This window comes from Pelodiscus sinensis, chromosome 18 (assembly GCF_052426305.1).
Source record: "Pelodiscus sinensis isolate ZL-2025 chromosome 18, ASM5242630v1, whole genome shotgun sequence".
NCBI lineage: Eukaryota > Metazoa > Chordata > Testudines > Trionychidae > Pelodiscus > Pelodiscus sinensis.
In genome coordinates this window covers 18642360-18666437 of record NC_143069.1, presented here as the reverse complement: position 1 = coordinate 18666437, position 24078 = coordinate 18642360, and the positions used below count along the sequence as shown (strand labels likewise).

The 24078-nt window shown below is 58.5% G+C and overlaps 1 protein-coding gene across 1 annotated transcript in view; it reads left to right on the top strand.

Annotated features, from left to right (window-relative positions):
- The window catches only part of LOC149523270 (uncharacterized), a 378475-nt gene extending 356208 nt beyond the window's left edge, over positions 1 to 22267 (top strand). Inside the window, exons 7-10 of the mRNA XM_089770415.1 lie at positions 17153 to 17281; positions 17550 to 17645; positions 17810 to 17914; positions 22235 to 22267. Of these exons, the coding sequence (XP_089626541.1) occupies positions 17153 to 17281; positions 17550 to 17645; positions 17810 to 17914; positions 22235 to 22267 (363 nt within the window). The remainder of the gene's footprint in view (positions 1 to 17152; positions 17282 to 17549; positions 17646 to 17809; positions 17915 to 22234) is intronic.
- The last annotated feature ends 1811 nt before the right edge of the window (positions 22268 to 24078 follow it).

Genomic DNA, 24078 nt, shown 5'->3' with positions numbered 1-24078 from the left:
CGCCAAGTGCGGATGGGCCCCAGGGTCCCAGGACTGCCAGACGCTTGGAGAGGCTCGTGGTGGCCCAACTGAAGGACATGGGCGACATAGATGGGTTCCTCAGCTCCTTTGAGAGGGCCTGTGGACTGCAACGGGTTCCCCCAGCTGACTGGCTGCAGGAGCTCATCCCCGCACTGAACCAGGAGGCGGCCGGAGTGCTCAGCCAGCTGGAGGACCTACAGCCAGGGGATTACAACCGAGTCAAGGAGGCCCTGCTGCACAAGTTCGGGCTGACCCCCGAGATGTACAGGAAGAAGTTCCGGGGGGTACAGAAAGGGCCACGGGAGACCTATGTGGACCTGGCCTCCCGCCTGGCGCAATACTGCCGCAAGTGGGTGTCTGGAGTCGGAGCCCAGACCGCAGAGGAGCTGCTCAAGCTGGTCATGATGGAGCAGTTCTATGAAGCGTGCCCACCCAAACTGAGGCTGTGGCTCAAGGACCGGAGACCAGAGAACCCCCAGGAGGCCGGGAGGCTGGCGGATGAGTTCACGGAGAGCCGGTCCGGGTGTGAACCGGAGTCCCGGAGAGAGAGGGAACCGCGCAGAGACCGGATCTTGGCTGAGCAACGGAGAGAGACACCTCCGAGGCGAGCCCCAGGGACCAGGACCAGTCATCGATACCCCAGAGAACCAGCCAGGCCCTGGACAGAGACAGCCCAAAGCCTAACTTGCCAGCGCTGTGGGCAAAAAGGCCACAAGAGGGCTCAGTGCACCAGGTCCCAGGACCGGGGACTTTCCAGGGTTAACTGGCTGGGGCGGGAGGAAGGGCAGGCTGCCCCAGAGGCAGGGGCTGGCAAGCAAGCCTCAGCTCAGAGAGAGGGGAAGGATGCTCAGTGCACCTCCCCTGGGAGGTCTGATTCTCAGGAGGCGGATTTCTCTGTCTACCGTGTGGGGGCAGGACGGCCCCTGCGGAGCGAGTGCCTCATACCCCTGGAGGTGGATGGTAGGAAGGTGACGGGCTTCTGGGACACGGGGGCGGAGGTGACTCTGGCCCGATCCGACATAGTGGCCCCAGAGCGGATACTACCCCACACCCAGCTGACCCTGAAGGGCATAGACGGGTCCCCGTTTAAGGTGCCTGTAGCCAGGGTGCATCTGAAATGGGGGGCCAAGGAGGGCCTCAAGGAAGTGGGGGTGCACCCGCACTTGCCCACCGAGGTGCTGATGGGGAATGACCTAGAGGAGTGGCCCCATGAATCCCAGCGGGCTCTAGTCACCACCCAGAGCCAGCGGGGGGCTGACAACGTGGGTCCAGGGAAGGACTCCTGGCAGCAGCCTCAGGGTCCCATTCCAGTGGACACGGGGTCCAGCCAGGCAGGGACTCCGGACCTAGGCAGAGGTGGGGAACAGGTCCCGATCCCTGCCTCAGCAGCTGAATTCCAGGCTGAGGTGCAGGCAGACCCCTCCTTGCAGAGGCTGAGGGACCAGGCTGGCCTCCGTGCAGCTCAGCCCCGGGGGAGAGGTGGCCAGGAGAGATTCCTGCGGGAGCGTGGGCTCCTGTTCCGTGAATGGCTTCCCCCCAGGAAGGTGAGGGCATAGAGGGTCCAGCGGCAGCTGGTCGTCCCCCGAAAGTATCGCCTTAAGCTGCTGTATTTGGCCCACAATGTCCCCGTTGGGGGCCACCGGGGGATCCGGAGCACCCAGCTGAGGCTGCTCCAGCACTTCTATTGGCCGGGAATCTTTACAGCCGTGCAGCGGTACTGCCGGTCCTGTGACTCCTGCCAGAGGGGCGGGAAGGCCCAAGACAGGAGGAAAGCGGCTTGGGGGTCTCTACCCCAGATAGAGGACCCTCTGGGCTTGCTGAGAGAGTTATGGGAGGGGAAGACCTCCCTGGATGGAGCATCGGGGATGGAAGCCGCCCTGGCGGTCCAGAGAAGGCTCGCTGGGCTCATGGCCCCGGCCCGAGAGACCCCGGCCAGAGATCAAGGCCAGCGGAAGGGTGGGTGTGACCCCCGAGGACAGGCCGGTGCCAGTCGCCCTGGAGCGGGGCGGCAAGTGGACAGAGGGAAGCCAGCTCATGTGGGGCCTCATCAGGCCCAAGTCAAGGGGAGCACCCATGTCCCCAGGGCGGGTTCCCACGCAGAGGACCCGAACTTCCCTAGGTCACGAGCAGAGTGACCCTGCTCAGTTCGCTCTCGGAGGGGGGAGAACTGTGACGTAGTGGGGGTACCTGGCTGGTTTCTATGCTGCTGGCTCTGGGGTAACCCCCACTGGCTGTCGTGGGGGCCATGACCCAGCAAAAAAGGATGAGTCACTATGCAAACCAGTGACCAGACACCCCCCATAGGGAGGAACAAAGGAAGGTGGAATGCTGCCCTGGCTGGGGGGCAGGGCTGGAAGTCAGAGAGTTGGTGGCTGGCTGTCTGTGAGGATGGAGGAGACAGCCTAGGGAGAGGAGCTGGAGTTTAGGGGCCCAGTCTCCCCCCAACTCAAGGGGGCCTGAGGCATCCTAGCCTAGCTCTGTGATCAGATTACATCTGTGCTGTGCTGTATCCTGGAGAGGCAATAAACTTCCTCTATTCCACCGGCTGGTGCGGTCTGTTTGTGCCATTTCGGGGTGCAGGAGACAGGGGACCCCCAACGCGCCGTCACACATCCCAACCAGGTCTGTGTCAAATCAGGACTTAAAAACCTCTAGGGATGGAGATTCCACCATCTCCCTAGTTAGCCCATTCCAGTGCTTCCCCATTCTCTTAGGGAAAGAGTTTTTCCTAATATCCAACCTACACCTCCCCCACTGCACCTTGAGACCATCACTCCTCGTTCTGCCATCGTCACCACTGTGAACAGCCTCTCTCCATCCTCTTTGGAACCTCCCTTCAGATAGTTAAAGGCTGCTATCAAATCCCCCGTCATTCTTCTGCAGACTAAACAAGCCCAACTCCCTCAGCCTCTCCTAAGTCATGTGCTCCAGCCTCCTAATAATTTTTGTTGCCCTCCACTGGACCCTCTCCAATGCGTCCACATCCTTCCTGTAGTGGGGGGCCCAGAACTGGACACAATACTCCAGACGTGGCCTCACCACATCCCAATAAAGGGGAATAATCACTTCCCTAGATCTGCTGGCAATGTTCCTCCTAATGCACCCTAATATGCCATTAGCCTTCTTGGCTACAAGGGCACACTGTTGACTCATATCCAGCTTCTCATCCACTGTAACCCCCAGGTCCTTTTCTGCAGAACTGCTACTTAGCCAGTCGGTCCCAGCCTATAACAATTCTTGGGATTCTTCCATTCAAGTGCAGGACTCTGCACTTGTCCTTGTTGAACCTCATCAGATTTCTTTTGGCCCAATCCTCCAATATGTCTTGGACACTCTGCACCATATACCCTACCGTCCAATGTATCTACCTTTCCCCCTAGCTTAGTGACATAGGCAAACTTGCTGAGGGTGCAATCCATCCCCTCATCCAGTCATTAATAAAGATGTTGAACAAAACCGACCGTAGAACCGGTCTTTGAGGTACTCTGCTTGAAACTGACCGCCAGTCCGACATCGAGCTGTTGATCACTACCCATTGAGCCCAACAGTCTAGCCCGATTTCTATCCATCTTACAGTCCATTAATCCAATCCATACTTCCTTAACTTGCTGGCAAGAATAAGTCCAGGTATATCACATCCACTGAATTCCCCATGTCCACAGAGCCAGTTACCTCGTCATAGAAAGCAATCAGGTTGGTCAAGCATGACTTGCCCTTGGTGAATCCATGCTGACTGCTCCTGATCCCTTTCCTTATTCTAAGTGCTTCAAAATGGATTCCTTGAGGATCCCCTCCATGATTTTTCCGGGGAGTGAGGTAAGGCTGACCGGTCTGTAGTTCTGTGGATTGTCCTAAGGAACATCTTGGTACCATTTACCTCCCACAAATAAAGTACATACCGACCTATGTTCAGGACCAGGTCAAAGTTGACAGCATAACAGATAGTAAGTTGACAGTATGAAGACTAGGAAGTAAGCCCCCTTCTGCAAGGTAAGGGACGGTAACCAGGTAACAGGGGGTAGCAACCTGATACGTCAGGAATGTATAAAAGTTCACCTCAAATGGTGTTCACCAGCTGACTGTGTGGGGGCACTGGATGGTGCTCAGTGGGTGTTAGGACATTGCCACGGCTTCCATAAAGTGTAGCGGCGCAGCGCTGAGTCTGTTCGCTGGCAACTATTATTGCATGTTGTTACGCAAAAAATCTGCTTGGGCGATTTCGAATCTTATCTGGTTTGTGGTCTCTGGGGACTCTGGGCACGGAGACCACATCCAGCAATAGTGACTCGGCTCTGCAACTTTAGCGAAGAGCCAGGTGGCTTGTACCTCATGCAGTAGAGAAGGCTCCAGACTTACAAACCAGGTAACAGAACTTTTGCGTTCTCCTCCAGCAGCAGGCGCTCCGACACAGCTGGACTGAGTACAACACCTGCAAATAACCCAGTTAGTTAATGCAAGCATAAAGAGAGGCAGCCTGGCCAGATGTAACCATTCATTAACTTCCAGGCCAGAGAGGGCCATTGTGATCTTCAGTCTAGCCTGGCATCCTATGAGGTGCACACAGGCCCTTCTCTTCCACTTGTTTAAACAGAGGCACCCTGGGGCACCTTAAAGACTAACACGTGTATTTGGGCATCCGCTTCCAGGGGTAAAAAACACTTGGACCTGCTTTTCCTCCGCAACAGCTGATGCCCAAATAAATCTTCAAGGTGCCACAGGACTCCTTGTTAGTAATGACTGTTGGGGTTGCCCCTCTAAGGCTATGTCTACACTGCAGGCTTTTTGCACAAGAACAGCTGTTCTTGCGCAAAAACTTGCAGAGTGTCTACACTGCGTGCGTGTTTTTGCACAAGTATTACAGTACAGCATCAGCAAACAGGGCTTCTTCCGGAAGAGTTATTCCTCTCCCCACGAGGAATAAGCCCTCTTGCACAAGAGCTCTTCCAGAAGGCGGCAGTGTAGACAGGCAACATGAATTTCTTGTGCAAAAAACCCCTACGGCTAAAATGGCCATCAGAGCTTTCTTGTGCAAGAGAGTGTCGACACTGCCATGGATGCTCTTGTGCAAAAGCACATCTCTTCTGCAAAAGCACATGGCAGTGTGGACGCGCTCGTATGGAAGACCTTTTGCACAAGAACTCTTCTGCAAAACAGTTCTTGTGCAAGAAGCCTGCAGTGTAGACAGAGCCCACGAGTTTCAGAGGGGTAGCTGAGTGAGTCTGTAAGAGGAAAAACTTAAAACACAACATATAGTCAGTCACCTTAAAGATTAACAAACCGTGTCATGGGATCATGAGCTATCCTGGGCATAGCCCACTTCTTCAGACGACTGGAGTGTTGTATGTCCAGAACCAAAATGAACAGGGGAGGAAAAAATGGGAGGGGCGAAAAAAGGAGGCAGGGGGTATGTAAATATCACAGGGAAAACCCAGCTGGTATGTAACAGGCACCACTGATAAGAGTTGTTGGGAATTTCCCAGGAACCGATCGGGGTTTCTTAGGAACAAGTTTAAAAAGGGGTGAGAATCGGGGTGAACTGGGTGGATGCCTGGGTGAGGGTTGGGTCGAACAACGCAGGGCGGGAAAAGCAGGAGCGTGGGGCGTGAGGGCAGGTGAGCGCTGCGGTGAAAGCCACGTGCGCAGGCCGGGCCGGGCCCCTCTCTCCTCCAGCTGACTTGCAACTTCCACTGCCGGCCCACGTGGCCCTCGAAGGGCGGAGCTTCCCCTTTCCTGCGCCCGCCCCTGGGGCCCTCCAGCCAATGGGAAGCGAGGGCTAATGTTGCTGGTGTTTCAACATTCGGAGCCGGCTGGCACAGCTGCTGCCGCGGGCCCGGGAGCTGCGAGCAGGCAGGAGGCGGAGGTGAGGGGCGGGGGGCGGTGACTCCTGGCCCCCCAGCGCAGGGGGGTCCAGGTCCGGGTCCGTCCGGGGTTACCAGGCCGCGCACTCCCCTCGCTCTTGGAGGCGACGCTGGTGCCAGTGTCTGCTTCAATGCGACCCTACAATAACAAGCCCCAATCGGCCGAGTCGCTGCTTGTTTCACCTCGTGTCCCCCTGCGCTGCAGAAATCCTGCCTGTGCTGGGCCAGCCCCGAGACACGGGGTTGCCCCTGGATTGTAAGCAAGCTGCCCCCTTCTCCCCCATGCTCCCGTTCCCTGAGTATCAGTCCTGCCCCCGCAGCCTGCACAAATCTTCATCCTTTAGGACCAAATAGGAAGGGGAGGGGGCGAGGGATTATTTTCTTTATTCCCACCCCCCCTAACGGAAGGAGCTGTTCTCTGTGTCTGTGTTTACAAACCAAGGAACGTGTTTCTCCCTGGTTTGGGTTGGGGTTTTTTTTTTGCCTGTTTCTTGACAAGATTGATTGAAATGTTGGTCTGACTAGAGTAGTCCCCAAGTTTAGCGCCCTGCCCTGAAGCAGGACGAAGTCAACCAAGACCTACGGGTTTGTCTAACCCTGTCTAATTCTTTCTTCCCACCCATGCTTCCCCAGAAGGGATCAGACAGGCTGTACACAGCGGGTGTTTAAGTCTCAGCTTGACAAAGCCCTGGCCGGGTTGATTTAGTTGGGATTGGTCCTGCCTAGAGCAGGGGGCTGGATTTGATGACCTTCTGAGGTCTCTTCCAGCTCTATGATTCTATGATTCCCTCCCCTTTCCTTCACCATCATTAATATCCTTTTGCAGTGAGTTCCAGAGGTTGATTATACACTTCAAAATACGTCCGTTTTAACTAGAGCTGGAAGGAAGTTTTCTGAGGGGATGTTTTTCCATTGGAAAACGCTGATTTTAGTGACCTTTTGTTTGGAAGGGGAAAACTCCACCATTTCAGAACATTAAAATGTAGTTTTCCATTCCTGAAATGACTCTTTGTTTGGTCTCTTTAAAGTTTATCTTCCGTAATCCACCGTACTACATTTAAAAAAAGTCAAAATCTAAACAAAACGTGAATTTATTTGCAGAACTGTGTGTGATCAGGAAAAAAAAGTCAAAATCCTGGAATTTCTAGTCCCAATTCAACCCTACTTTTAGCCACCTTGGTGCCAGGGATGTAAAATCTCATTTAATTAGCTAACCAGTTAAACAATATGTTGAACCAGTTAACCGATTAAATGGGACACGTAGGACGTGTTAAAGATGGGCTTGGAGCAGCCCACACACCTACCCCTTTGGCACACTGCTGTGACTGCTGAGCAACCCTACCCGTGGCGTGCCAGAGTGCCCTCTGCCTATGGCTGGTGGAGGGCTGCTCCAGCCCCCTCTGGTTAACCATAACCGGCTTACTGGTTAACCATTCACTTCCGAACTTGGTGTCCCCACTGCTAACATTAGGACAGTGGTCCCCAACACGGTGCCCGCATTTGTATGCGCCCGCCAAGTGCTCAGGGCTGGCCTGGCCCCGGGCACGTGGCGCATGTGCGGTGCCGGAGCTGGCCCCGGGCGCATGGTGCACGGTGAGCGCCGGCCCCGGGGGCGCCGCAGATTGGCTGCCCGCGCTATGGCCACGTGGCACATGGGGGGAGCGCAGGCTCCGGGCGTGCGGCACTTGCAGGGTGCGCCAGCCCTGGGCGCACAGCGCTTGGAGAGTACCGGCCCCGGGCGCGCGGTGCTTGGGGGGGGGAGAGTGCCAGCGCTAGTGCCGGCCCCGGGCGCGTGGCGCTTGTAGGGTGCGCCGGCCCCGGGCACGCGGTGCTTGGGGGGAGAGCGCCGGTCCCGGGCGCGCGGTGCTTGGGGGGAGGCCCGGCCCTGGGCATGCGGTACTTGTGGGGGGGGGGGCGGCCCTGGGAATGTGTCTATGGGGGGGCCCCGCCCCCGGGTGCGCAATGGGGGGCTCCGCTCCAGGGCGCCCTGCGGGCAAACAGCCACACCCCTTGGCGCCCGGCAACCTCAAATGGTTGGGGACCACTGCATTAGGAGAAGCCATTGGCTGCCTCCCCTGCCCCACCCCATTCCTTCTTTGACATTCCCCTGCTCCCATGGGGGTCACGCTGCCCCCCTTTGAGAGCTGATGCTGAAAAGTGCTGGGAAAGCTCGGGGCGATTATCTGCCTGACCCCGGTGAATAGGAGCTGCCAAAGGCCCTGAAGTGTGACAGACCCTGGAGCTGTGACCGGCCCTTTCACCCAGCAGGATGTGCCGAATGCCCCAGAGGACCAAGGGATGGTGGGCGTGGCACTTCAAGCACACCTTGATTTTCTTCTGTCAGGGCTGGGGCATCGGACCGTCCAGGCTGGGTTCCTGTGATTTCCCGCGCGTGCTGGGCGGATGGTTTCCTGTCCAGTGCAGATCGCTGCTGGTGCGGGACCTCTGCATATAAACGCTGGGTAAGTCCTGGTGGGTTTTTAATGGGCAGTGTCATGTGGTTTGGTAACTCAGGGTGCCCCTGTATAAAACTATGGGACACCAACATCTTGAATACTGTGTACAGCTGTGGTCTCCTCACCTCAAAACAGATATTTTGGCCTTGGAAAGGGTTCAGAAAAGGGCAACTAACATGATTAGGGGTTTGGAACGAGTCCCATATGAGGAGAGGTTAAAGCGATGGGACTTTTCAGTTTAGAAAAGAGGAGATTGAGGGGGGATATGATAGAGGTCTATAAAAACATGAGTGGTGTGGAGAGGGTGAATAAAGAAAAGTGATTTATTAGTTCCCATAATAGAAGAACTAGAGGACACCAAATGAAGTTAATGGGTAGCAGGTTTAAAACTAATAAAAGAAAGTTCTTCTTCACACAGGGTGTAGTCAACCTGTGGAACTCCTTGCCAGAGGAGACTGTGAAGGCTAGGACTATAACAGGATTTAAAGAGAAGCTAGATAATTTCACGGAGGTTAGGTCCATAAAAGGCCATTAGCCAGGAGATAGAAATAGTGTCCCTGGCCTCTGTTTGTGGAAGGCTGGAGAAGGATGGCAGGAGACAAATCGCTTGATCATTGTCTTTGGTCAACCCTCTTTGGGGCACCTGGTGCTGGCCACTGTCAGCAGACAGGCTACCCAGTACTGCCGTTCTTATGTTAGGGTTCTTGGTTGGGGCACAGGGCAGAGCCCATCAGTTCAGAGCTGCTAAGAGCAGAGTTATTTGCACTTACATCCCAGCCAGACTCCCTTGTATCCCCTAACACAGGGCTGGGGGGATCCTTTTTTGGGTCGGGGGCCACAGAGAAATCCGTCGGGCCTTGTAGGAGTTGGGCGGCAGGAGTGGAGCTTAGGCTGTGTCCAGACTCCATGCCTCCGTCGACGGAGGCATGTAGATTAGCCACATCGGAAGAGGGAAATGAAGCCGCGATTAAAATAATCGCGGCTTCATTTAAATTTAAATGGCTGCCCCGATCTGCCGATCAGCTGTTTGTCGGCAGATCGGGGGAGTCTGGACGCGATGCCCCGACAAAGAAGCCTTTCTTCATCGACACAGGTAAGCCTCGTGAAACCAGGTTTACCTGTGTCGATGAAGAAAGGCTTCTTTGTCGGGGCATCGCGTCCAGACTCTCCCGATCTGCCGACAAACAGCTGATCGGCAGATCGGGGCAGCCATTTAAATTTAAATGAAGCCGCGATTATTTTAATCGCGGCTTCATTTCCCTCTTCCGATGTGGCTAATCTACATGCCTCCGTCGACGGAGGCATGGAGTCTGGACACAGCCTTAGTGCCTACGGGGCCAAGGGAAACAGAGAGGGCACCATGTCCACAGGGCCGGGGTGCCATTTTCCCTAGGGCCTCCGGGAGGGCGGGGGGAACGAGTGTGTCTATGGTCTAGGAGCCAGGGCCCACCAAAGATGAATCCGACCCAGGCTCTGGTACATCTCTGCAGCGCTGCCGGCCGGTTCCCCCACCTCTTGGTCCTCAACCCAACTAGACCCGCTTCCCGACGGCTGGTTGCCCCCGGCCAGCCCCGCTCCCTCCAGCCCCCTCCCAGCCAGCCCCGCTTCCCGGCGGCCGGTTCCCCCCCACCCCCTCTCTTCCAGCCAGTCCCGCCCCCCCCCCCCCGGCCCCTGCTGTTCGGTATTTTTTTTAAACCATCTGGTAACCCTAGCAGGTGGGGGTGAAAAGTGCATGGAAATGCCTGCACAGGCGCGTCTGGGAATGAGATGCTGCTCTAACATCTCCGCCTCTGTTCACTTCCAGCCCCTGCCTCGTGGCGCTGGCCCCCCGTGGCCTGGGAGGGCTCCCCAGGCGCACCATGGCCCGGCATAGCAAGCTGCAGAAGCACGTCCTGAGCCTATACAGGCAGTTCCTGCGCACCGGCCGGGAGAAGCCGGGATTCCTGCCTCGCATCCAGGCTGAGTTCCGGAAGAACGCCAGCATCCCCCGGGCCGACGTGATGCACATCGAGTATCTGCTCCGCCGTGGCCAGAGGCAGCTGGCGCAGCTCCGAGACGCCAACACCAAACAGATGGGCACCTTTGTCCAAGCCAAACCGGAGGAGCAGTGACCCCTGCTGGTTGGCACAAGCGTCTGTCTTGTACGGGGACGGTTGGGGGTGAATTCACAGATCAGCCTTCCTGGTTCTCACATCCCTGTGCACCCCTCGTGTCCAAACACAGGTGCCTGGCTTGGCATTTGCTGAGCTAAGGTGTCTTTATTGGCAGCCAAGCTTTTAAACAGTTCAGGTGTGGATGGGTGATCTGGAGGAGATGCTCTTGTTTCCAGGACCTGGTACACAATTCATTCTACCCCTGCTGACTCCTCTCTTCGGGTATGTCTACACTACAGCGCTAGTTCGAACTAAGCTAATTCGAACTAACGCGTCTAGAACTAAAAACTAGTTTTGCTAATTCGAACTAGCAAGTCCACATTGAGTGGACTCTGAACAGGGCTTAAGGATGGCCGGAAGCAGTGCCAGCAGGGCATCAGAGGAGGACTTAGAGCGTGGAGATGCAGTCTCAGGCTAGCCAAGGGCTGCGCTTAAAGGGTCCCGACCCCCACCCCGGACAGACAGTTCTAAGGGGTGCCCCGCTTGAAAACCAGTCCTGGCTTGGATTGCCCGGAGTACCCACACTGGGCACATCACACCACTCGGCCATCAGCCCGGCTGCAAGTGCCGCAGGCTGCCATCTGGGGAGAGGGGGCAATCGGGGGGCTGCAGGAGAGCTTCCACCCCCAGAAGCCTGCAGAGCCAGCCCAGTCCTCCCCATCGGGGGCTCGTACCCCATTCCTCCCTCACCTCCTTCCACTTACCCTTCCCTAGCCCCCCTTCTTCTTGATGTACAAAATAAAGATAACGTTTCTTCCAACATTGACTCTGTCTTTATTGAACAAAACTGGGGGAGACTGGGAAAAGGAGGTGGGAGAGGGGAAGATTAAGGCTGGGAGAGGGGAGGGCAACTAACATGATCAGGGGTTGGGAACAGGTTCCAGATGAAGAGAGGCTACAGAGACTGGGACTGTTCAGCTTAGAAAAGAGGAGACGGAGGGGGGACAGGCTAGAGGTCTCTAAAAGCAGGGGTTGGGTGGAGAGGGTGCATTCAGAAAAGTTCTTCATGAGTTCCCATAAAGAAGGACTAGAGGACACCAAAGGAAAGGACTGGGTAGCAGGCTTGAAACTAGTAAGAGAAAGTTGTTCTTCTTGACAAAGCAAATAGTTAACCGGTGGAACTCCTTGCTGCAGGAGGCTGTGAAGGCTACAACTAGAACAGAGTTTAAAGGGAAGGGAGATCAAGTCATGGAGGTTGGGTCCATGGAGTAGTCTTAGCCAGGGGGTAGGAGTGGTGTCCCTGCCCAAAGTTTGTGCAAGGCTGGAGAGGGATGGCACGAGACAAATGGCTTGGTCACTGTCTTTGGTCCATCCCCTCCACGGTCCCTAGGGTTGGCCGCTGTCGGCAGACAGGCTACTGGGCTAGATGGACCTTTGGTCTGACCCAGGACGGCCATTGTAAGCTCAGGGCTCAGGGTCGGGGGTCTCAGTGGACCCCCTTGATTTTCATGCAAACCTGCTCCTGGGTGGCCAGGCTGGCAGCTCTCCTGCCCTAGGCGGCCACTTTCCTGTGCCTAGTGCGGAGATCGTGGACGAGGTCCACGATGTCCGCACTAGCCCAGGAATGTACCCGCCTCTTGCGGTCCCGGGCAAGCTTCCGGGAGCCGCCAGCCTGGTCCCGGGAAGAGGGGGTGGGCTGGGGGACATCGGGTGGGTGGCTCTGTGCCGTGCCAGGTGCAGGGTCTGCTGGCTGGGTGCTAGCAGGCTTGCACCTGGCACGGGCACCGTAGCCAGCCCGTGCCCCTTTAAGGGGTCCGGGGCCGGGAGGGGGGCATAGAGTTTCCCTGGTGTTGGCCAGAGTGGCCACCAGGGAAACTTGGGGAGGGCTAGCCTCCCACTCGTTCGAATTAAGGGGCTACACAGCCCTTAATTCGAACTAGTAAGTTCGAACTAGGCTTAAGCCTCGTAAAATGAGGTTTTCCTAGTTCGAACTAAGCGCTCCGCTAGTTCGATTCAAATTCGAACTAGCGGAGCGCTAGTGTAGCGGCTATGAATGTTAGTTCGAACTAACGTCCGTTAGTTCGAACTAACATTGTAGTGTAGACATACCCTTCCATCCTTAGCCAAAGAGGAACAAGCCAGTTAGCCCAGGGAAATAAAAGAAAGGGAGAGCGGTGACGGAAAACCCTGTGTCTGTCATTTTTTCAAATGATCTATCTTGCCTAAAAGCCTGTCAGGGATTGGGCTCTGTTGCAGGAGGTGCTGGCGAAACACTCCGTGGATTTGGGTGCTACAATTCCTGAGTGTCGTCCGCCTTCCTGCCCCCTCCCCCCACCGAAGCGCTTTGGAAGGCTCACAAAGGACAGAGACCTGCCTTTTGAAAATCCGACTCCCCACCGGTGTCTCAAGACAGGCGGCTCTCTCTCGCCAAAAACGGAGGCAGCAGCGTGGGATGACAGGCAGCCAGGTCGCAAGGGGAGGTGCTTTTTAGACCAGTTCCCTCCTGGCACTCCGTACTGCTGCCTCTGTATCAGAGGCAGCAGCACAAGCTGGCAGCAGCCCTTGCCTGGGGGCTGGGTCTGAGCTTCTGGACCTGGTGCAAACTGGAACTGAGCGAGGCTGCCTGCCTGCCTGGCTCCTAACACACTGTAAATGCAGAGCCGCAGAGGGGGTAGGTCCCGGACCCAGCGCGAGCCAGGACTGAGACAGCTGGCCCCTGGGGACTATCGAAAAGTCAAGTAACCGATAAGAAATCATGAGGTTAATTGACTACTCAGTGAATATCTAACGTCCCTAATCCCTTTTCATAGTTCCCCTCTGGACTCTCTCTCCTAAAGCATGGCCCTGAGATCTGGACACAGTGCTCCAGCTGAGGCCTCCTCCGTGCCAAATAGCTAGGAGAGTGACCTCCCATGTCTGCCGTACGTCTCCTACCACGCCCCAGGGCTATGCCCTCTTACTGAAGGGCTTTGTGTCTGAGATCGCTTCTCTCCTAGGCTACGTCTACACAACGAGTTTTTTTGGCAACAAATATGCTAACGAGGGACTCTATGACACGCAATGTCATTTGCATATTTTCTGCCGATCCGTTTTTGTGCTCGGGGTTTGTGCGCAAAAGCAAGCCGTGTGGATGTTTACTTTTTGTGCAAAAAACCCCCTTTTCCCACAAGATCCCTATGCCTGCAAAAAGGCCGACCGATCTTGTGCAAAAAGGGGCTTTTGCCTAAAAAGAAAACATCCACATGGCTTGTTTTTGCGTGTTCTTGCGAAAAAACTTGTGGCGCGTCTACACTCTACGTGTGTTCTTGCAGAAGTAAATTTGCAGTAAAGCATCAGAGAACAGGGCTCCTTGCACAGGAGTTATTCCTCTCCCCACGATGACTAAGCCCCCTTTGTGCAAGAGCTGTTGTGCAAGAAGGCAGCGTGGACGGGCACCAGGGGCTTCTTGAGCAAGACACTTTTATGGCTAAAATGACCATCAGAGCTTTCTTGCACAAGAGAGCGTTCACACTGCCATGGACGCTCTTGTGCAAAAGCCTATGGCAGGGTGGAGGCACTCTTGCACGAGACCTTTTGCGCAAGAACTCCGGCGTGAAACAGCTCTCGTGCAAGAAGCCTGCAGTGTAGGGCAGGGAGCAGCCTATGAGGGAGGGGGAGGGACCCCTAGTAATGGCTCAAACTTCCCAGGGGGGTGGCCAGAGGCAGGACATTTGCCTGGCAGGGTGGGGGGGGGGGCGGTGACCTCACAGGGGCTTTGGGCAGCCCTCAGCATATAAGGCAAAGGGCAGGTGGGGAGGTGGTGACCTCACAGAGGGACCCACATCTCAGGCTGATAAAAGCGGGGGGCGGGCCCAGGGGACTTTGGAGACCCCCGGTTGCTTTAGCTCTGGTGCGTCTCCTCCTCACGGTTCATTCGCGTTCTGTGAGTTCCACATCCCGACACCTTTGTGACGAAGGTAAGAGCCCCCAGGGGTTGGATCCCGCCCGGGGCCGGCTGGGTTCCAGGCAGGCCCAGCCCTCGGTCAAGGGCCAGAAGGTGATTCCTCACCTGGGCTGCGTCCTTAGCGCCACTGGGGCTTTCTCCTGGTTGGTTTCCCTTTTCCTCCATCCCCCCACATTTCTGCTCTGTTCTTGCCTCCTCTGTGACCTTCCCTTGCTGCCTCCCCCAGCTTGGGACCCAACAGACTAGCTGAAGGACGGGGGGTGGTTTGCAGGAGCCGTGGGGTGGGGGATGCAGCCCCCATTGTGGGGACTGGGGAGGTGGGGCTGGAACAAGTCTATGCCGGTGTCTTTGGGGAGAACGCTCCACCCCCCACACCTTAGATTCTCCCCTGATTGGCCAAGAAGGGGCTGTTGATGGGCAGGAGACTCGTGGAATGAGGAGTAACGGTAGTTTGAACTAGGAAGCCTAGTTCGAACTACCTAGTTCGTGCCCCGTGTAGCCGCGCTGCACGGGGTTCGAACGAGCGGGGTTTTAAAAATGGCGGCTCCCCGCTTATGCAAATGAAGCCCGGGAAATTCAAATCCCGGGCTTCATTTGCAAGTGCGGTATGCCTACATTACCCTCCTAGTTCGAACTAGCGGGGTAGTGTAGACATACCCTCAGGTCCTTGCAGTGCCTGTGCAAGACCGAACCGATAAGCAAGGGGCCATTTGGGGGCTGGGGGCAGTCGCTCTGGGGAGCTGGAACCCCTGGATTTCGCTCTGCAGGCTGCGCCCCAAGCTCCCCTTTGCTCCCCTCATTTGCAGCATGGCCAAAAGTTTTCGGCTGTGGTTCAAGAAAGCCCTGAAGATGGCCCCAGGGCCGGTGGGGAGCAGCTCCTCCGTCCCCGCGGGCGGGGAAGCTGGATCCCACCAGCTCGGGGCGACTCGCCCACCGGCCAGGCCCCCCCGGACCTGGCTCCAGAGGCGGCTGGGCAGGCGGGACCCAGCCCAGCGGGGGAGCCGGGTAGGGTGGCTCCGGGGCCTCCTCTGTGGAGAGAAACACCTGCCCCGGGAGCCCAGCCCCCATTACCACCAGGGGGCATCGCCCTGCCCGGCCCCCGGGGACCTGCCAGTCTCCGGGAGCCCCCAGCCCGTCGCTCCCCGCACCAGCCCCTGCAGCTGTGGGTCCAGGTCCGTCAGCAGCAGCGCCTGGGCCTCCAGCTGCAGCCGGGCCACCTCCTGCAGCCGCTCAGACCCAGGTGAGGGGCCGTGAACACGCTGGGCCCAGGGGCTCACCCAGTACCCGGGGGGGGGGGAGGGGCAGCCCCAGTGTCTGCCCCGCACCCTGGGCAATGGATGGGGGGGGGCTGCTTGGCTCTCTTGTTCCTGGTGGGGGCTCTGCTGAGGGCGTTGGCAGATGTGAGGGTGGCAGGGGGATGGGTCCCTGCGAGGGGCGTGTGGGGCCCAACCTGCCCTGGGTCCCTGACATGGGGGCGCATGACCCCTGCTGGCCCCTGGAGTCACCCTGGTCCCTTCCCTCCCGCACAGAGCCCCCCTGCGCCTCGGCGGAGCTCTGCCAGGAGCGGGTGGACTCCCGGGTGGAGGAAGGGGCCATCTACGACATCGAAGAGCAGCTCCACACCCGGGTCACGGTAGGAACCTTCTCCACACAGGGGGGACCCGAGATTGTCAGGACCCGAGATTGTCCGGCCCCTTCCCAGCACGTCCCCCCCCCCCCCGGGAGGGGCTTGTCCCTGGGGATCCCCCTGGGGCCCCTTCTCCTGCATGGCCTGGGCCCCCCAAGCTGGGGGCTCTTGTCATGCACCAGCTGGGCCCCCACAAGCCTGAGGCAGCAGTTGGGGGGGAGTGTGGGTGCTTGGACAACCAGCAGCTCCCACCTCCACTCCTGGGAGACCTGAGCCCTGCAGCTGTCCGTGGGGGGCAGGCAGGCCCCAGGCTCACAGACTCTCTCTGGGGCGCAGAGCCCAGCCGCCCTGCAGCGGTTCCTTCTGGCCGTCACCCCCGCCTGCCTCGCCGCCCTCCAAAGGGGCGAGGACACCCTGGCGCCGCGCTGCTGCAAGGACACCATGATGGCCAGGATCGTTGTAAGCGAGTCGCGGCAGCCGGGAGGAGGGAAGGGGATACGTGGGGTGGACAGGGGTCTGCCTGGGCCATGGCGGCGGGTGGGGGTGCTGGAAACGGGATGGGTGGAGCCAGGAGGGCTGGAGGTGGACATGGGGAGGGTGGGTGGGGATGCTGGAGGAGGGAGGGACACAGAAATGGGGCAGGTCTGGGGTGCCGGACAGGAAGGGGGATTCGGGACAGGGAGGGGTCTCCCCGGGCCATGGGGGGCTGGAAGGGAGCCGAGCGGGCTGCTGGGGATGCGCCTGGGGAGCAGGGATGAGGAGGTTCAGAGGCTGGTCACCAGGGCAGGGAGGGGCAGGAGACGGCCTGGGGACAAGGACTGAGCTGGTCCCAATTTGGGAGGGAGGTGCTGGGAGGGGCCCTGTGCCGGGCAGGGGGGCTACAGGGCAGCGGGAGGCAGTGGGGTTGGATCCTGCTGGGTGGGGGCGCTGGCCGTGTGAGCGTCTCTTGGGGGCCCCAGCTTACACGCCCCTTTTTCCCCTTGGGTCTCCCAGGAGATCATGGAGGACTCGCCCCCCACACTGGTCTTGGCCGACTGCCTCAACGCCGCCTGCAGCCTCAGGTACCGACCCCCCCCCCCCCGCCGACTCCCCCCAGAGCAGATCCCCTGGCCAGGGAGTGGGAAAGTCTCTGTCTCCTGCTGCTGAATTAACAGTCTCTGCCCCTCTCTCCTGCCAGCACCTTGCAGCCTCCCCTGCGGGCCCAGCTCCTGAGCCCCCTGCTGACGGCGGCCGTGGGACAGACAGTGTCTGGGGACTGGCAGCAGGAGCCCATCCACACTCAGGTACGTCCCTCCGGGCCCTGCTCCCGGGCTGGGCTGGAGCTCCAGAGAGGAGGGGGGGGGGAGAGGGAGGGAAGAAGCTGCAGGTTTGGATCCTTCCCTCCAGGGTTCCCGTTGCTCTCCCGGGGGGCCCGTCCCTTCCATGCCCAGCCTGGGCTCCTCCCTGCTCTGCGAGGCGGCTCAGACCCTGCTCAAGGCTGCACCCCGGAGCCAGCGGGTGGCCTGGATTCCCCAACCCCCCTCTGACCCAGGGCTCCCCCTTGTCTTGCAGCAGTTCATCCGGGCCCTTCCCTACGACCTCCAGGCCCTACTGGCGAGCCTCCTCGCCGAGTCCCCAGACACCGCCCGGCTGCAGCTCATAATGGAGGTGAGCCCCGTGGGGGACGGGGCCATTGTCCCTGCTTCGTCGGGGGGGGGGCCGAGAGAGGAGCAGTGTCAGTGGCTGGGGGGGGCACAGTCCGAGAGGAGCCCCAGGCTCTGCCCAGAACCGGCACCTCCCTACGGGTCCTGACCTGCCTCTTTCCCCCCCAGCACCTGAGCCCGTGGCTGGAGTCCCGCCTGCCCCAGGAGCGAGCCAGGGCCCTTGGCAGCACCACAGCCCTGCTGGGAGTTGCCACCACCCTCCCGGGGTTTGACGTAAGTGACCTCGGAGCCGGGGGGTCTGGGGCTGCAGGGCGCGGGGCTGGGAGCGTCCCCGGGAGGCAGAGGCAGGGCCGGGAATGGGCCGGGAATGGGCCGCGTTCTCCTTTCCCCGGGGAGGGGCGACCCTGGGCCCTTCAGGGGGGCTCTTGAGGGACTGGGCCCCAGACTGGGGAGTGGCCGTCAGTGGATCCCCTTGTTCCACCCCCGGAGTGACCCTTCAGTCGGGGCCATTGCTCAGGGTTGTCTCCTCGCAAGGCCGGCCCCGCCCCGCCCCGGGAGGTGTCTCTGTCCGTCCCCTGAGCTCAGACCCGCCTCGGCGGCCGTTTGCATGGGACGTGCAGCCCCAGGATGCTGAGGGACCCCCCCTCTTCTCTCCCCTCAGAACTCCGCCGACTGGCCGAGGATGGGTCACCACGTGGCCCAGCTGGGCCTTTTTATTTCGGACCCATCCGAAGACGTCAGCCGGCTGGCCCGGGAGGGGGTGCACAGCCTGTATCAACTCCTCCTGCACCACAGGGGTAAGGAACCCAGCCGGGACCTGGGCCCCAGGGACACCCTGAGGGTGCCGGCGGCGGGGGGAGGGGACCCAGCCCTTTTCCCCCAGACTGGCCCAAGGGGGGATGCGTCCCTCTGTGTTCCCCTCCTTCTGCCCCCTGTGCCCCTCCATTTGCCCAGGGATGCCTGCAGGGACCCGTGGGAGGGGAAGGGCTCAGACCTGCCAGCAGAATGACCCTGTTGTGTCTCTTGCAGGCCTCAACATCCACCAGGCAGAGGACCTGTGGTGCAGACACTACTACAAAGAAAGATGGGTCCTGGCTCACAGCAACAGCGTGAGGGTGGGAGAGGTAAGGACGCGCTGCCAGGGCAGGGCAGGGCTCGGGGGTGGGGCTGGCTGGGGCCCTCGTGGGGGTAGGAGGGTCTTGGGGGCAGGAGGAAGCTGTGACCTGGGGCAGGGGTTGGGGTGCCGGGTGAGGAGAGCGTCTGGGTGCAGGGTCTGGAAGGGAGTTTGGGGGAGGAGGAAGCTGTTTTAGCCCCAGGAGTTGGGGCCGGGCTCTGGGCCGTCAGCTGAAACCTCCTGTGCTCTTGATTCCAGGTCTTTGGGCAGCTCTTTACACCAGAGCAGGAGAATTGCTTTTTGGACAAGGCTCTGCTCGCTGCCCGCTCCCCCCTGCGGCGCCCCAGCCAGGCCGGGCTGGTCCTGGCCCACGCCCTGCATGGGCAGGCCCATCAGCTCCTGGAATACATGGTGAGCAGCCGGAGCAGATCAGGAGAGTGGGGCAGGGCCAGGGTCTCCTTCCCATCCCCTCAGGGAGTCCCCCGCCCCTTTCCACAGGCTGCCTCCACCCCACGTCCCTGCTGGCAGAATCCCTCCTGCCCCTGCGAGCGTCCCTGGGGGTGGGGGAGGCTCTGAACACAGAAACTGTCCTAGGAGGCGGGAGGGGGCCGAGGTGTCAGGAGCTCTGGGGGGGGGGGGTCAGGAGCTCACCCTGCGGGCCTGACGGGGGGTGACCAGAGAGCAGGGGGAGGAGGGTGGAAATGCTGGGGGGGCCAGTTCCCCTGAGTCCCCAGGGATGAATGTGACGGATTCTGCTTCCCTTGCAGCAGGAAGACACCCAGTGAGAGCAGCAAGAGCTGAGGAGCCAGCAGCTGCGTCCCCCTCCCCCCAACCCTCCCAATTGTATAGAATTGTATTTACATTCTCATTAAACAATGTTTCAAAAAACATTTGGATCAGGCTTGGTCAATAATTTGTAATGGGGGGGCCATTTTGGCAACTGATCAAGGGCCACATTTCTACCGAGGGCTTTGGGGTCTGGGATGGGGTGGTTGGGTGCAGAAGGGAGCTTAGGGGTGGAGCCTGGGTGCAGGGGGGGGTATGATCTGGGGCGGTGGATAGGGGTGCAGGGTCCAGGAGGGGGTATGGGCGCAGGAGAGGACTCTGGCCTGGGGGAGGGGCTCTAGAGGGGTGCAGGGTCAGGGAGGGAGCTGTGACCTGGGTGAAGGGGGAGCAGAAGGTTTGGGGGAGGGGGTGCGGGTGCCAGAGAGGAGTCTGGCCTGGGGGAGGGGTGTCGGGGGGGGTGCAGGGTCAGGGAGGGAGCTGTGACCTGGGTGAAGGGGGAGCAGAGGGTTTGGGGGAGGGGGTGCGGGTGCCAGAGAGGAGTCTGGCCTGGGGGCGGGGTGTCGGGGGGTGCAGGGTCAGGGAGGGAGCTGTGATCTGAGGGAATGGGGGACGCAGGTTCAGGTGGTCGCCTGGGACAGGCAGTCGGGGAGGGGACGTGGGCGCCAGGGGCAGGCTCTGGCTGCGGAGGTGCCTACCTAGGCAGCTGCGTATGGGGGAGCCCGACTGTCACCTGAGGGGATGGGGGAGCTCAATTTTCAACTGTGGGGAATGGAGGAAATACTGTGGAGTGGAGGGAGCGAGATGGGGGGGGCTGAATTGTTCCCGGAGGGGAGATCTCCCTGGCTTGGGGGGGGGGGGCGTTTCCAGCAAAGCCCTCACATAAGAGGGGGACAGACGGGGGGAGGGAGAGGACGGGGATGGGCAGGGCAGGTGGAAATGGGGAGGGGCAGGAGAAGGGAAGGGGGAGGAGATGGAGGAGAGCAGGGGATAGGAGTGGGGGCGGGGATGAGGAGCAGGACAGAGGCAGGGCAGTGGTGGTGATGGCTGAGCGATGAGAACAGCTCGCAGGGAGCTTAAAGCCAGCAGATGCTTTTCGGCAGAGTTGCCATTTGCCCTGGCGGCTTTGCCAGAATAGCTGTGCCAGCGGGGGGGCGGGGGGGAGGGGGCGCTTTTGCCACACACCCAAGCCAAGCCAGCTGTGGCGGCAAAGCCTTGTGATGTAACCTAAGCCCTTGGCAAGGTCGGGATCAACCTGCTCTGACAATTTCTCGGACCGGCGGGATGAGAAACAAGGATCGTGCAGGGAGATGGGGATGACTAGGAAGCGAATCCAGGTGTGGGGGGAATATCCTGGGTTGGAGGGTCAGTCGATACCCCCGCCTGCCACTGTCTGCCGGGGCTCTGCCCGCAAGATGGAACCAACAGCTGAGTTTGCTTTTCTGCCCCGTCGTGGGCACAAAAGGCCCAGAGCAGCCTCCTGCTATCTTGGAGGAAAGGGGCCAAAGTTCAGGAAGCAGGTGCCAGGCTGGGCTGGAATCCGCGAGCTCCGCTTTTGCTTTGCCCTTCCTGGAAGCTGGGCTGCAGGTGAGTGGTGGTTTCATCTCTGCTCTTGGGGTGTTTCTTGTGGGTTCCAAGTGTGGATCTGAGAGGGGCTGCGCAGGGGCAGTGTCATGAACGAGCTGTAAGCGTTACAGCCCCTTCTGCGCAGGCTGGCTCCAGCCTCCCGTCTGTCTCCAAGCCCTGGGGGAGAGGCGGGAGGCCAGCAGCATGGCCTAGTGGAGGGGGCAGGGGGTTGGGTGTAAGAACTCCCGGGTTCTAATCTAATGCCACCTAGTGACTAAGGCACAGAGTTGTGTGTTAGACCCTTGCTCCGCAATTCTGCGCTCACTCTCGCGCTGGTGACCTTGGAGAGGCCTTTCAGGTCTCCCTTTCCCTGTCCATCAAAGGCAGGCAAGTGCGATGTAATGCCCTGGAGCAAGTGCTTTGGGACGTGTCGCACAAGTGTGCCTGGCTCACAAGCGTGTCAGCACAGGTGTGTAAAAGCGTGACGAAGGCTTTGAGATCGATGCCGAAGGCTTGTGAGGCTGTGGCTGGCCAAGTGACAGGGAAATGAAAGGTCAGAGTTTGGTCAGTTAGATTTTATGGTAATACACTGAGACGAAGCACTTTGGGCGTATATACGATAATGTCTTTCCAAGTGCGTTAGTTCAAGCCGTGTCCTAGGAGCCAAGAGGTGAGACAAACATGCTTGGTCCTGTCTCGGTGCAGGGGTGGACTAGATCAGTGCTTCTCGACCAGTGGTACGAGTCCCCTTAAAGGTACTCAAGAGATGTCTGGGGGACACGTCAACACAACTGAAATTTGGAGAAAACTGAATTTTAGTTTTCAGTTTGACAGCGCTTTATTCTTTTTGTACCTTTTACACCCAAAAATGCCATCGCCCGCCCGGCTACGATGCAGTTGTTTAAACAAATGTGTTGCAACGGTAGAAAAAAATTGTGTGTGTCTGAAAACTGTAGGTACTGGGGGTACTTACACATTTTTTTTTAAAGGGGGTACATTATAAAAAAAGTTTGCGAAACACTGGACCTATCATGGTCCCTTCCACTCAGACTTTTCTATGATTCTGTGACAGGGCTGGGCGATAATTTTCAGAAGGGGGCCACTTAATGGATTTTGGTATGGGGTCATAGGCCAGCTCCACTCACAGAAGGGGCGGAGCCTGAGGCAGAAGGGGCGGTGTTGTGGACTAGCCCACCCTCAGAGTTCTCCGTGGCTGAGGCTTTCAATTAAAAGCACAGAAAAGAGCTCACAGCTTTGCCACTACTGGCAGCTGTCCAGCGTGGCTACAGCTTTTTAAAGGGCTCGTGGCTCCTGCCCCTGCTGTAACCATGAGCCGTGAATCATTTAAAATCGGATCCTGCTGCCTGAGTCCCCACTTAGAATTCGGCGGCATGGGCAGCAGGATCTAAACAGAAAGCGGCCAGATCACAGTGTTTGGTAGGTTGCATCTTACCCAGCCCTGTTCTCTGAGCTGGTTTCGAAACCTCCGTGTCCTCCTTATGGTCTGACAGCTGCAGATTTACTGCCTGTCTCTCCTCTCATGGCCCAGCCTAGCCGCAGCTAATGGACTAACTCAGGTTAGCATCACCTGCCCTGTCTTGGTGACTCTTCACAGCTGAACGGCCTATAAGGCATCGTGCTGGTCTTCTGATCTCTTGGTGACTCCTCTGCCTTCTGTTTATTTCTTTCTCCCTAGCTGGCTGATCAAGTCAAGCCCTGTCAGTGCGTGAAGGCCCCAGGAATTACGAGTGCGATGGTCTCCCATGCCCAAGGTAATCGGCTGGCTAGTAATGGATGGGCTGCTTGGTTATCAGGTTAGGCTGCACAAGCCAGGTCTATGGGACCCCATGGCCAGCTGGCACCTGGTTCACAGGGAGGCAGCTGTACTAATCTGAAAATGGCTGGAGGACACCACCATCATTAGGCTCCAGAGTTACAGCACTCGCTCCTCGTCCGAGGCAGGCAGCACAGCTTAGCAGCTCATTGGGATGTCTCCTTTTTAGTTGTGAGATCTGGGCACTTTAGAATGGCTGTAGCTATTTAGCAAAGGTGCACAGCTATAGGCATGGGGGTTTCCAGCTTTATTCACCTAGGTGGCTGATTCCAGGAAGCAAGGGTATGTGTGTGGGGGGGAGGGGGGAGTCCTGTACAGAGGGTTCCCTGGCCCCTCTGCTTCCATGGCTGTGCAACTGCCACCAGGTGGATTAGAACCTGGGACTTTTGGAGCTTAGGGCAGGAGCTGCTACAGCTTGAGTTATAAGTCAGTTGCCTCTCAGCATAGGCTGAAGAGCTCCCTTGTAATAATTGCTTGCTGGACGTGGTCTCAGTGCCACTCCATAGGATAGTGACCCACATCAGGTGGGTGGGTTACAGCTGCAGGCCTGCTCCCAGCATGCGGATCTGCTCTCTGGGCGGCGTCTATAACTCTGTGGCTGCAGCCCTGCTCCCAGGACTGGATCTGCTCTCTGCCCATAGGCGTGCGCAGCACATTTCATTAGGGTGTGCAGCCAAAGAATGTTTTTAAATGTACTCTTTGACCCCCATTAGCCACACCCCCTGACTCCCATAAGCCACGCCCCCTGACCCCCATTAGCCACGCCCCCTGACCCCCATTAGCCACGCCCCCTGACTCCCATTAGCCACGCCTCTGGAGGTAACACTTTCAGGGCAATATGGACACATGACCAGAAATAAAAGGTGTCATGTGACCTCCCCCCCCCCCAAGGACTTTTCCCACCATCCACTTACCAATAGGGATTAGTTTGGCCCTCACCAAACCCCCCCCTCGTGCAACGATCCTGCAATTGCATTAACCCAATGTGTGAGACATTAACTCGGGGGGTGGGGAGGCTGGGGAAAGTGTTCCCTCTAAGAGTTTCCTCCCATTATCACAATACATTTTGTGTTGTGCACCAGTACTGAGTTTGTGGCTTGTTTGGATGTGCCATGGTGGCACCCAAGTTATTCATAAATA